The sequence below is a fragment of the Podarcis pityusensis genome (genome assembly GCF_964106645.2).
Source record: "Podarcis pityusensis genome assembly, chromosome: 1".
In the NCBI taxonomy this organism is placed as follows: Eukaryota; Metazoa; Chordata; class Lepidosauria; order Squamata; family Lacertidae; genus Podarcis; species Podarcis pityusensis.
The window spans coordinates 67227966-67241895 of NC_138028.1; the positions used below are offsets into that span (position 1 = coordinate 67227966).

General features: G+C 40.3%; 1 protein-coding gene across 12 annotated transcripts in view; it reads left to right on the top strand.

The window, feature by feature from the left end:
* PPFIBP2 (PPFIA binding protein 2) overlaps window positions 1-13930 on the top strand; it is a 108105-nt gene that overhangs the window by 82913 nt on the left and 11262 nt on the right. For 9 of the 12 annotated variants that reach the window (XM_081011942.1, XM_081011938.1, XM_081011944.1 and 6 more), the window contains 13 exons: window positions 2350-2456; window positions 2546-2613; window positions 2807-2875; window positions 3646-3706; window positions 4864-4905; window positions 5806-5956; window positions 8555-8587; window positions 9587-9725; window positions 9891-10019; window positions 11099-11249; window positions 11686-11797; window positions 12240-12328; window positions 13350-13472. In XM_081011942.1, the coding sequence (XP_080868068.1) occupies window positions 2350-2456; window positions 2546-2613; window positions 2807-2875; window positions 3646-3706; window positions 4864-4905; window positions 5806-5956; window positions 8555-8587; window positions 9587-9725; window positions 9891-10019; window positions 11099-11249; window positions 11686-11797; window positions 12240-12328; window positions 13350-13472 (1274 nt within the window). The remainder of the gene's footprint in view (window positions 1-2349; window positions 2457-2545; window positions 2614-2806; window positions 2876-3645; window positions 3707-4863; window positions 4906-5805; window positions 5957-8554; window positions 8588-9586; window positions 9726-9890; window positions 10020-11098; window positions 11250-11685; window positions 11798-12239; window positions 12329-13349; window positions 13473-13930) is intronic. The other 3 variants (XM_081011943.1, XM_081011946.1, XM_081011945.1) reach the window with 2 other exon arrangements.

The window sequence follows — 13930 nt, forward strand, 5'->3', positions numbered from 1 at the left end:
AACTCAGAGTGACTGCCCCTTTGCAGCTTAAAGGAAATGTGTGGGAATGGAAATGGAGAGAGGAATGGCTTTCTGAGACCAATCTTCACTCTTTCATCTATGGTTATTTCTCATCCATCCTCAGTTGTTATGACTGAATAAGTTTCAGTGTTATCATTACAGATTTTACTAAACATGTGGTGGTTGTTGAGATGATAAGCCTGAGATGCTATTTTTAAATCATTGACTTTAAAATGTTATTTGGGGAGGGGACAGTGCTTAGCCTAAACCTTATTTTGCTTTTCTTAAACATGAGGTCTAGCAAGAAGCCCATCTGAAATTGCTGGTCTTTTCTATACAAAAGACATACGAGAAGCTGGAAGTAATTTTCCTGTTTTGTAACCTATCTTTCACTCTCTAATATGTGAAATAGATGGGATTAGGCAACATTTTATTCCACACAGTTATATTTTCCAGTGACATAATGTAACTTTAAAGAGCATTCTTGCCACAGCGACCCAGTTTGCTTTAATTAACTACAGAACATTTGGCTAATGTATGCACAACTATTTTAGATTGTGAAAAATAAGTTGATCGTATCCCTTTCCTTCCACATCAGCTAGAATTGGAAAACTGACCTGAGCCCTTAACTAAAAAACAAAAGAAAAAAAACTTTAATTAAATGGTGTAGGAATTAAAAGCTAAGAACTATAAACTAAACCTAACATTGAAATAAATGACATGTACCAGAATGCTGAATACAAATAAAGTCAATAGGAGCTAGACACCTGCTAAATTTTATTACACTTCCTTCTCATTTTAACTAATTAAGTAGTACTAAATTTAAATACCCTTTTCTTTTGAGCGTTGGTAATGAGAGATTTTTAAGTGTTGCCTGAATCAATTTAATCAGTTTGTTATTCAACTAAAGTTTTAATTGCAGTTAAAATTATCCCCCCCTTTTTTTTACTGTTTATACAGTCTATTCTAAATATTATCTCTTAATTGATGGGTCTGAAATGAAGCAACACAGTGCTGTGCAGACACAGACATTCCAGTCCTTTCTTCCCTGCCAATGTTATATATATAAACTTAATAGCTTTTCTTTCTAGTTGTATAAAGCTAGCATTTTGGAGTGAAACAGTTGAGATGTTCCTTCTAGAGATATAGGAACACAGGTAAGTATCCTCCCTTAGATGTGTATCTTCCACCGAGGGATCTGAATCTCTTTTGGTTTGCTCTCCTTCCTTACTGTACTAATTTAAAGCAACATTGAACTTGTTACTAAGTTTAAACAACATTTTTAGCTGCCACAGCAAAACAACAGTGCAGGCGTTTTTCTGGCCACCTCCGTCAGAATACCTTATCCTTAGAAAGGGCCTGCCTTGGCCCTTCCTCTGAGATGAGGGCGGGGCAGCAGAGAGCCTTGCTGAGTGAGTGAGTGAGTGAGTGGGTGCTGGCAGCAGCTGGGGTGACTGAGGACAGTATGGCGAGTGAACAGGGGCTTGGGGGCACCAGTTCACTACTCCCTGCAAACACCACCTGAAGCAATTCTCTTGCTTATTATCATTGTATGACCCACCTTGTAAATTCTAAAAGCCATGTTTTGAAGTGACACCATTTCTAAAGCTGAAAGCCACAATTTTGTATCTGAAATGACATTTGGGGATTCTGTAAGATTTGCAAAATTATACTTAGTTGGATATATGTGTCTGCTTCGTGTTGTCGGCTGTGAATTACCACCCTGGTTTGCACATCATGGTAAGATTATGATCCTATGTTTGGACAACATGCTAAGCCGCACAGAGCTAGGAAGACCAGGAGCAAATCAGCTGCGGTCTCCTCCCCGGGAGTCAGTATGTTCATATGAAGCTGTGGCTGAATTACATGCAAACATGACCATTGTTTCACTGACTGGAATATTTCAAAACCTGAAGAGATTGAACTTTCACTGTGCTTGACACATAGTTCCATACCACCACCTGTTACAAGGGGCTGTGAATGAGGATGTATGAATTAGACCTAAATATGTTAAAAGTCATTGTGAATTTTTGTTTTTGTTTTCTAAAAACATCCTTTAACCATGCTCTGCTCTAAATTTCAAAATTTTATCATGTTTAGAGAGACACATCTAAAAGAAAATATGCATCTAAATATTGAACTGATTAATTAGCAAGACGTGTTGGAAATTTACTTTCTAAATAATAACTTTATTGGTTCTGTCTGTTGGAATCCTTCTGTTGTAATACTATGAATAGTTGGCTGCTCGATTGAATAATTGATCATTTTAGGCTCTCAGTGATATTTGGTCTGTGTATGTATGTATGGAATCCTCTAACCATGCACAATTTTAAATACCAATCCTTTTAGGAACTTCAGAAAGAGTTTTGTGTGGAAGCAGTGAAGATGATATTGAAGTAACTTTAAGAAAATGGAATCCCATGAATAAGCCCCAAATAGAACTATATAAACCAGAGGTTGGTTGGTTATTTTTTCCATTATTCTATATTTTTTTCTTCCCATACCCATACTAAAAAGTACTCAAAATAAAATTCTTTTTACACAGGTACCTCCAGGGGAATTGAATCTACCTATGTTGCCTCCTCCTCCACAAAAAAAAATGCTGGAAATGAGGCAAGAACAATTTTTCTTTGTTAAATCTGTGTTTCTCAGAACACTCTTTTTTTCATATTGTAAAACATTCTTTGAAATACTTGCTTTTGTGTCAAGAACATGTGGTCAATTGGGGCAAAACAGTGAAATTTAGAATGCATCAAAAAGCCTGCTCTTTAAAATGTGTGCTTTTGTTTACCATTACGATTAACAGCGGAAGCTCCCCAGTTCCTTCAAATAACCTGTTTTCTGCAAACGGACAAAGCCTGGAAGTCCAACATAGGTAAGAAGAATAATGCGGTCAACATTTACCAATCAAGTTATCCTAGACATTTTGAATGGCGATCCTTTCCCCCAAATGAGCAACCATGGCTCCAGTTCAAAGGATCCTGAGAAATCCAGTGCAGTCGGAGATTCCCTACATTCAGGCCTGGCCATTTTAACTGAATGAGACTTTCCCTCCAGAGATACAAAATATAAAGCCAAATCCCATATTGAATAGTTGACCTGACACACAGTTGTTACTGGTTTGACGTTTCTGTTTTATTTCTGAATGATAAACAAGAGCTGTGTGTTCTGGGCATTTGGGTGACAAGAAGATCCACTCAGGCCTATGGAAGTATCCAGATGTCAAAAAGCATCATACATCTGGTCCTCAGGCCCAATTTAGATGCTTTGCAGGCTGCAGGTAGCAGCTTAATGTGTAGATGGGGAGCATTCCACATGCATCCCATCACATTTAAAAGCCCTTAATTACATTTGCTGGCCCATTTGCATGTATCAGTAGCTCCACTGTGCTGAGCTCACCCTGACTGCTGACCACCTTGATGTACAGTATAACAAACTGAGCAAATCACACATGCACATGTTTTAAAACTTAATGGAGAGAGCATGGAATGCTTGCACAAGTAAGAACTTACCTGTGACCCTCATGTATAAACTAGACCTTAAGATTGCAGGTTATTTGATAGTGAAATCAGATTGCCCAGTTACTCCTGCTGAGAGAGAGAGAGTGTGTGTGTGTGCATTAATTGTTGCCTTTCTCACTTTAAGGGCGCCTCAGAAAAAAATATCAAGTAGTCTTGAAGACTTGCAAAGTGAATCCTTGGAAAAGGTTGGCTCAGAAATCTTTGCTTTGCCTAATAATTGTGGATTGCATGTAGAAAATTCTTAACAGCTGAGTCATTCCACTCTGTTCTTTTCTGAATTTTGAGATCAAAGGAACGTGATTGGTCTGTGCAACACCAAACCCAATCAGTATTCTACCACAGCAATTACTGCTGGTGTATTCTGACCAATATATCTGTGCAATACAAGTCAGAGTCTGCCCAAATTGAATTCTGCATAACACTCAAATTGCACTCAGTTTGAAGGTGGCCTTTACTTGTTGTTGTTGTTGTTGTTAAAAACTGTCACCTTCAAATTGATGCATCAATCTAATAGTATTCAGAAGGAATGTGGCTAACCCAGAACTACTTCCAGTGTTTCTTCAGCATGTTTAATGTGAGTTTTTCATTTTATGTTTGTAGTTTGTTTTGTAATGTTGTATAAGACAAATGAATGAAGGTCTAGCTTCTCTAGTTATTCCAGAATTCAGAGGTCTATTTTCTCCTTCTTCATCATATTCTGGGTATTTATTGGGTATATAATTTGGATGTGCAAACACTAGAATTTACAGAGATACATCACAAATTTCTATCGTAAGAGTCCCAAGTCTACCACTTGGCTCAAGAGTACAAACCATTATGCACTTGAGCAAAGAATTTCAGCTTCTGCCTAGAAACCGCACATCCTTCGAACCTGTCAACAACTCACTTCTGTGCACTTTGTGTTAATTATTGCAAGTATTTAAACAGTTTTTGTATATAAAACAAACAAGTGTTTTATATGCCGAAATTTGAAAGCACTTCCTTAGACACAGTGGGACATAGCCTTCTGAGTCCTACATGAGGTCATGTCCATTAATTTCAATACGTTTACTCTGAAGAGGGCTAACGTTGGAGGCAACCCTGTACACACTGCCTGTAGAAAACAATGAAACAAATTCTATTAGCCTCTGTAGAAGCTATATTTGAGATGTATTTATAAATTTAGAAGGCATGAGACACGCAGTAATGTCAGGTCGACATGGTGCTCTATACTGAGGAGAAAATAAATCTGCTCTTGTGCTCGCTGAGGATCACTAGAAATTAGACTAAAATGTCACGTTCCATTTGACACTAACATTTTGTTTGTTGCTTTCTCTCCCTCACATTTCCTGCAACTTCATAGCATGTAGATGCGAAACCAGTAGAACGTGATGTAGCACAAGAGGTATATTAACTCCATTTTAACATTTACTTAACATAATCCTCATTTTATGTTGTGGTTCTTCTCTTCTTTGTTTTCCCCTTGAATGCCTCTCTGAGAGTCAATACACTGATAAGTTTGAGCAAACTAGTTCAGCTTCAACTTTTTGATCTTCAGTTATAAGCAAGTTTTCCTTGGGGGCAGCTGGATGAAGACACATGCCAGGGCGATTGAGCTAAATATGATGATGCCATTCCTTGCTTTCCCACAAAGGCAGAACCATGAATTCCCCATGGCTTCAAAGAAAACAAATGCTCTTCATGTGCTGCAAAGAGTGCGGGGGAGAAAGTTCTGTGTGCTGGAGATGATGGAGGCAATTGTGAGCTTAGGGATGTGCTTGGCTCCAGGTCAAATAGGTGGCGGTATTTATTTCATGCAAGAATATCAAAAGTGATTCATAAAATAGCAGCACACAAGAATAAAACAGTATAGAAAGGAGAGCATGCATTCTGTTGGTGACCCACAAAACAGTTAAACAAGTCGACGTACTTGCTAATGTCTTCATCTTTCTGGATTTTGCAATTGTCAGATGTTTCCTACTCAGTAGCATCATTCAGAACAGGGCCACACCTTGCCTCCTTTCCTACTTCTGATGTCCCCAATTGTTATCTCAAATGACCACAACAAGAGCGATCTGATGTGAAAAGCTCCTCATTTCCCTGGGAATCTGTGTGCATAAACTGGGAAACTTTCCACCGAAACCTGGTGCCACCATGGAAAACTATGTATTGTCCCAGCACTGATTCTTCTGAAAAGCTAAAAAGTTTGTCTGCTTCTGATTGAAATGAATATTGTGCACTTTAGAGAAAAATACTGAGGTTTGTTGTTGTTGTTTTTTAAAAAATGTTTTTTACAAAAACACAGAATAAGCCATTCGTGAAAAGCAGCAAATACCAAACCTTGCCAGGGAAGCTTCCTCGACCTGCACACAACGGCGATACTGGGGTATACAGTACTCCTTCTCCAAGTACGTGCCGTGTGAATGGCAACGGAGACAACAGCATACAGAGCCTGAGTACGTACTTCAGGGAGGAGAACAATAAGAGCATGCCTTCGTGTGATATGCAGCTTGGGTTTTAGCAGTCAGTCCGTCAATTTTATTGTATATAGCCAAGGCCTTTACAATGGAGGATAGAGAATTTAAGGAGAACTTTCATCTAAAATCATACAACATAACCTGAAGCAGTTTACAACATAAAAAGAAATTCACAACATTAAAATTTAAGATTGAAGTACATTCGAGATTGGAATGGAGCTTCTTGGCTGCCAGCGCAAATTTGGCTTCCTGGTGTGTAATATATAGGTGTTTATCTGCTAGGAATTCAACTGGCACTTCCTGTGCAGATTGACCTGGAAGTGAATTAAGAATTGGCGATATAAATTTCCTCTGGGCGTTGTATACAGGGGGCAAATCAGCAGGGAGTGTGTAATGTCCTCTGCCTGAATGCATCCATATATACATTTGCGATCCTTATAGGGAATTCCCCAATCTCTCCCCTCTAAATATGCTGAGGGCATCTGTTGGAATTTTATTTCTACAAAGGCCCTCCATAGTTGTGGGAAGGTCAGTGTCTCAAGATGATTGGTCTTAAATTTGGGGGTACCAAGTAGAGAAATGGGCAGCAATGATGGATATTCTGTCGTGGTTGGCATCCAATTTCTAAGGTCACGTGGGCTAAAGGCTAAGTAGCTCTCCATTTGAAGACTATAAGCCCTAAGCTTATCTTGGCCAGCAACCTGTCCTTAGTTGCTCTAACCAGCAGAGCTTAGTAAGAGTGTGTTCCTTGAAGGCATTTAGCCTGCTCCACTATCTCAGATAGGCTAGATCAATTCTGACTGCTAGCTCTGACATGGGCTGCCGATGTCCCGCAGGAAAGCCCCAAATCTGCCTGTAGGACCTCTATTTCAGATTTAACACCAATTCCCCAATATTTCAGCCCCGTAGAGCATTTGGACGATGATTTTAGAGACCAGGATCTTTGAATAAAAGAACCCATATAGCTGCCCAGTAGAATGGCCAGATATTACCATAGATTCTGGCGTATTAGGCAACTGGGCATATTAGATGACCCCCCAAATTGGCAGCTGCAATTTGGGGGTTCGTCTTATAAACCCAGTTGCCTAATATGCTGGGCAGCTCTGCGCCGGGAGAAAGCCGCCCGGAGTGGAGCCCGCCCCCCTGCTGCTGCTTCCGAAACAGCGGGGGGGGGGGAGCAGGCTCCGTGCCGGGTGGCTTTCTCCCGGCGCGGAGCGGAGCCCGTCGCCACTGCTACTGCTTCGGAGCCGCCGCAGCATTGCGGGGCGGGCTCCGCTCCACGCCGCCCATACCTGGCGTATGACGACCCCCGACATTTTAACCTCTTTTCTGGGGTTAAAAAGCCATCTTATACGCCGGAATCTACGGTAGCTTAATTGTTTCCAGATGGGGTTTCCATGATGACTTACCATCGATAAGTAATCCTAGATATTTAAATCTGGGTACTTGCTTTAGGGTGTTACCATCTAGAGTCCACCTGGACTTGGTAGTCCTCTTGCCAAATAAAGTGACCTTGACTTTATAGTAGTTAATTTTTAGATGCTATTCTTTACACAGCTGTCCAAATTTAACCAGCATTCTCCTAAGCACATAGTATGATGCTTCCAGGACTTTGCTAAATTAAAGGAGGAAATCTGTTTCCACCTACTAGAAGGTGGAAAGTTGGATTTCCAAGTAGCTTAAACCCCAGGACTCTGCTTGGTCATGTTTAATGTGAGCCATTACAACAACTGGGATGTACAGAATATGGAATTTTGTTTACCCCTGCAAAGACTACTGTTAGACAATTTGCAGGGGAGGCTGAAATTCCATATGCCGAATGCTTTGTGGGCATGACTTCATCTAGGCTAGCAGCTACCATGCTTGGCAAGGCTGTGTAAAGGGAAAACCTGTCTCTAAGCATGTCTGCTTGGGACTAAGCTCCATTAAATACAGTGGAATGTCAGATAATGGACCTTGCACATCTGTCTGCAACCATTACCTTTTGATATTGGAGCCCCTGAAAGAAGTAGACTACATGCATATGCCTGCTGCTTTAATTACAGAGTGTTAAGATGCCCCTTTTAAACATCCTAGACAATTTAAAATATTAAGTAATAGTTTCAAACCCTAGACTTCCCTGGGGAAAGCAAAGTTCTCTGGCTGCTCTCTATAAATCAAGCTGGTAAGTGAGTCTAAAGCGGAGTTTTGATTTGTTTTTTTTGTAAAAAGAAACATCAACTACATATTACTGGGATTTATTTTGTGTTTAAGTGGGAACAGCCTGCATTTTATTCTTATTTTCATTTTCACTTAGGAGAGTTCCATGTGGAAAGCAGTTTTTTTTAAACTGCATAATGCATTGTGGATCCTTTATAAAAAAAATTTCACAGGTCTCACTTTAGACTATTTTGAACTATAGACAGCAGGCCCCCAAATGTTCAACTTCATCTGCTTTGTTACTTTTGCTTCCTGTCAATTTTTTATTTCCTGCTTTTGGCTTTTGGCTTTCTTTGCTTTTCTGTAACTTTCCTTTGCTTGAATTTCCCATCATCTTTGCTTCTTCATGTGGCTTTCTGGTTCTTGGAATGATTGAAGATCGCATCAGGAGTGTCAGTGCACCAATCTTAGGTATCGTACACCTAGTCAATCCACAGCTTTTAAGCTAGCAATGAATTGGGGGGTCCCCCGTTACCTCTTGATTGCAAATATGAATTGCACATAGTGGACTGTCTGGAATCTTGATTTTTTACACTGAAAGGGAAGAGCCCAATTTAGCTCCTAGTAAATGAAATGTGGGCAGACAGTGCTAGACTTCAATCTCTGAACTAGAACAGAGATTCAATCTAGTGGCTGATTCTAATTGGTGCTAGACATCTATTACTTTGGAAGCAAAATTGATATATTGGAAAGGGGTAGTTTAATGTGGCTCCTTATTTAACCATTTTTTAAAATACAAAAACCTTCCTAAATTTATTTTGGCAATAATGTTTTAACATAAAGGTAAAGGCACCTCTGACCATTAGGTCCAGTCGTGACCGACTCTGGGGTTGCGGCACTCATCTCGCTTTATTGGCCGAGGGAGCCAGCGTACAGCTCATGTGGCCAGCATGACTAAGCCGCTTCTGGCGAACCAGAGCAGCACACTAAAACGCCGTTTAATTTCCCTCAGGAGCGGTACCTATTTATCTACTTGCACTTTGACGTGCTTTCGAACTGCTAGGTGGGCAGGAGCATAGGCACCCACAATAATCTTAGAAATTCAACTGCCATACTTTTTTCAGAAGGATGTAATTTTCAATCCTATATTCATACTACAAATAAGATGAATGTTACTAAACGGTAGTTTTCTGGTAAACCATTTTATAATGTGATTGCAGAAATCTTTAGGTAGCTCTTTGTCTTTATATGTTTTGATACATTACGGGGAAGAAGTCCTCTAACTAGTAATAAAAAATGCAGTTTCTAAATCTGAGAAGAATCATGGACCATTATTTCAGGAATGTTGCCAAGTAAAATCGGAGGTACTTAGCCCTATATGATTTTAAGATGTTTTGGGGATTATGATTTTTTTCCTTTTGCATTTTGTACCATGGCTTCATAAATCTCAATGGCATTTATCAATCACAGGGGACTCTGACAATATGGATGGTACAATGAATTCAGATGACCTTTCACCTTTGTCATCGGGAACAGAATCTGGTGCACAGTCTCCATTATCTCCGGAAAATAAAAGAAGTCCAAGAGGAATAAAGAAAATATGGGGAAAGTAAGTTTTTTCAATCTTCTGTATCTTTTTTTTTTTTTTAATGCCACTACAGAGACCTAACTAGAAGCGTTCCTGCTATCTTGCAAGTTCTTGTGTTTTTATGTTAAAGCTGCACTTTGCATTTTGATGTCTAGCAACTTCCTATTTTGAATATTTCCCAAAAAGAATACGCAGGACCCAGTCTGGAAATTTCCCTGGAGATGATCTGGGCTTGGTTGAATTTCGAAGAGGTGGCCTCCGTGCAACAGCTGGACCTAGATTGTCTCGGTCAAAGGACACCAAGGGACAGAAGAGGTAAAGGCTGGGTTCATGCTTTCTGTTTTGTCCTTGTGGATTATTGCATAATGAAACTTTGTAAACTGTTTTGAGGTTTTATTAAAATCAAATAGTGTATAGGTTTTGTGAAGTCCTACAAATAATTTTGTAAATAATTTTGTAAATTTTGTAGAGTTCTGTGGACTGTTTTCAACAAAACTGCACCGTCAAGCAAATATTCCCCGCCCCCCATTCATAGAGCAGTGGGAAAAGCATACCTCCAATTCCAGGAGAAAGTCTGAGCTATTTCCTTCGAAACCTTTGACTTCTTACTAGTAAATGGCCCATTGTCGGACAAGATCACATCTATTGCAGGAGTACTTGATAGCAGTGTCTGGGGCGGGGCCAGGTTTTTCTGCCTTTCTTTTCCACATTGTATCTTATTACCTTGTCCCTGTGGCATTCAGCTTTTGTTTATTTGCTTTTGTTGCTTCCAGGTAACTGATGAATGCTTTCTTCAGCATTTGCAACAAGACTACATTGTGTGGCACAATGTTGCCTAACTGCTGTTGTGCCACAACTGCTGTTGTGCCATAAGCACTTGCCAACTTTCATGTCAACCATATTTCCTCATTTAGCCTTGACACAGTGACAAGAAAAGAGAGGGATTTTCTAACAGAATGGAGCAAAGTGCACCATCCATTAAGTGATTTATATTCCAGTGTTATTACTGATCAAAGGCAAATGATACCTAGTGACATTTAATGATTCAGTATAAACAAAAGTCAGCTTCAAGAGGGCGTGAGCCTCTCTTTCAATCTCCCTCCCCCATCAATAACCATAGATGATTATTATTAATTTGTAGCCTGCCCATCTGACTGGGTTGCCACAGCCACTCTGGGAGGCTTCCAGCATATATAAAAACATAATAAAGCATCAACATTAAAAGCTTCCCTATAAAGGGCTGCCTTCAGAAGTCTTCTAAAGGTTGTATAGTCACTTAATTATTGTGAAAGTGAGCCTGACGATTCGAGTGCAAAGTGGTTTGCCAAGTGTTGCAAGAAGCAGTCATACTGTTACACTAACATGAACCTCCATTCTTTATCTGTGCTTCCTAGTGATCATAACGCCCCATTTGCCCAATGGGGCACTGAACGAGTCTGTAACTGGCTTGAAGACTTCGGTCTTGGGCAGTATGTCATTTTTGCACGACAATGGGTGACATCTGGCCACACCCTCTTAACAGCAACACCGCAGGATATGGAAAAGGTAAGAAATCTAGAATGACAATGGTACCATTCTGAGGGAAGTCAGAGCAGCCCAAGTTTCCCCCCCCCCTCAAAAAAGTTAGACCCCTGATCCATCCTCATTCACATACAGAGTGTGCAAGATGGGGGGTTTGGATCCCACTCTTAAGTGTCAGAGAATTTAAGCTGACATCCTCACATTGAAAATGGTGGTTCTGATCCAGAGGTGCACTTATATACTGCAGATTCTAATATTCATCATGTTTCATTGAATAATTTCTCTTTCAATAGCTCCCCTTTGGTAAACCACCAAGCAACCATTTTGACTCCCTTGGGGTGTAAATTTTCAGAAAATAACCTCTAGAAAGTCTCAGAAATACAGCAGGTAGTATGTTCCATCTGTCCAAGTGCCAAGTTGGCAGAACTGTTTTAATTTTCATTATTACTATACTTTGCAGGAACTAGGAATAAAGCAACCTCTGCACAGGAAGAAATTGGTTTTGGCTGTTAAAGCTATCAATACAAAACAAGATGATAAGTCTGCTCAGCTAGATCATATCTGGGTGACTCGTAAGTATTTTAAGTGGTAAAAATGAAATGAAAGAGCTGCTGGTGAGCTTTTTCACCCACTTTGCAAAATCTGTTTTGGTTTAGTTTCAGGGTGAAGGGAAGCGGGGATGAAAAACTCATATTTCATCTTCAAAAACTCAGTATACTATTATCAGGGTACAGGGACTCAGAATTGGAGTTTTGTTTTTCATTTTATCAGTAAACTCCATGAATAGTCACATTAGGGTTAAATGGCTTTGTAACACCTGTTAACAGTATTAATATCAATCTTCATATTTAAGTGGCTGTTGTAATTGCAAAACTCGAAAAGATGAGCATATATGGTGAGAAATAGCACTCAGAGGTTATAGAAGGGGCAGGAAAGGTACCATTTATTCTCTAAATAAAAAAGATTTTTGGAAAAGATTTTTATATTATACCGTGGACTCTGTGTGTTCTGTAGGATGGCTTGATGATATTGGCTTACCTCAATATAAAGATCAGTTTCACGAATCGAGAGTTGATGGCAGGATGCTGCAATATTTAACTGTGGTAAGAAGCCTTGACCTTTCATAATTTGTGCATAGAAAGAGCCTTTTCTTTCGCTCAAATAAAAGTTGGGGAGGGGGAGAATCCTCACACTGGAATTACAGTTTTACATTTGGATTTTAACAAATTGTGTTCCTAATTTGTTTTTAAATGTATAAAGTCTAATTTCAAAATCATAAAACATAACACTTCTTCTTCTGGACCAGTAAGAATTTGTAGGCCATGATTTGCCCTCAAAGAACTTTGTGAAGTAGTTGTTTATTCAGACCCTTTCCAGACAAATAGCATCTGGAATACAGGAGACTGAATAGGTTGGGAAATGGGCAAGTTTCTGCCACCCTGACTAGGTCTGAGATGCAGCAAGACCAGGCCCTCAACATCTACTGGTCACTTGCATACTGAGGCACTGTACCAAATCAAAAAGAACCCCCCTAGATAATCTTGGAGGGAAACAGTCTGTGGGCAAAATCAGGGAACCTCTAAGTGAGTGGTGTGCCCCTTTCACTGAGTTACTGGAAGGGGCTCTGTAGGTTTTGGCAACCATAAAAGTCAAGGCAGCGATCTGGTTCATATCGTGCCCCCCAACCAAAACACAGGTTTCAGTTGAGCCGTATTCAGGATCTTTGAAGGTGGTGGTGAAGGGTGAGCATGCTTGTTCCCCCCGCATTGCTACTCATGAGTTGGAGGGTGACTGTTTGAAGCAAGGAAGCCTCTTGTACTTGTGGAAGCTTCTGTTTGATGGATAACCAAGAAAAATCTGAGTCACATGGAGAATCTGCCCAAGCAAAAGTGGGCTCCTTGCTTCAGATGGTTGCCCTCCAACTTGAAGAAAGTATGAGATGGAGGAAGACTATTCAATCCCCGCAGCTCGACCCTTGTGTGTTGCTTTTCCCAGTTCCTGAATGCCTTAAGAAGACAACTAGAACAGACCACGTGGGTTGGATCTCAAGTTCTGATCTGCTCAGCTCATTGCAGAATAAACTGTTGTTTGTTGACTTGGCTTGCCGCTTTTGTTCTCTTGCAGAATGACCTCCTTTTCCTCAAAGTCACAAGCCAGTTGCATCATCTCAGCATTAAGTGTGCCATTCACGTGCTCCATGTGAACGGTTTCAATCCTCACTGCCTACGGAGGAGGCCGGCGGACGAGGTGAGAAAGATATCGTCCCTGTTACCATGGGTTTCCTTCCTAGAATAAACCTTGTTTATCCACCCTCTCTCTGCTCCCACCTCCTAAAAAAGAAGAAGAGCAGATTCTCTTCTGGGGTGAAATACATGTCAAACTTTGCAGATCCGTATCAAACCAGAAATAATTTAGTTGAGAGTGTTGTATGGGAGGAAAGACAAAGTGCTGCTTTTATTGAATGCACTTCAGAAGACGTTTAGTGCATGTTCACATGCAAACACGCCTTGGCAGACTTGTACATTAACACATACTCTGCAGAGGGACAGTTGTCTGACTGCTAGATGGCCAGTCTAGGAGTTCAACATGAGAAGGAAGGAGTGTCATGCTACCCAGATAGATGCAGAGCTCTTGCCCCAACAGATGCTGCCTCCTGCCCCAGATTTTGCACTCTTTCCCCCAACTATCAGGAGATAAATTTATCT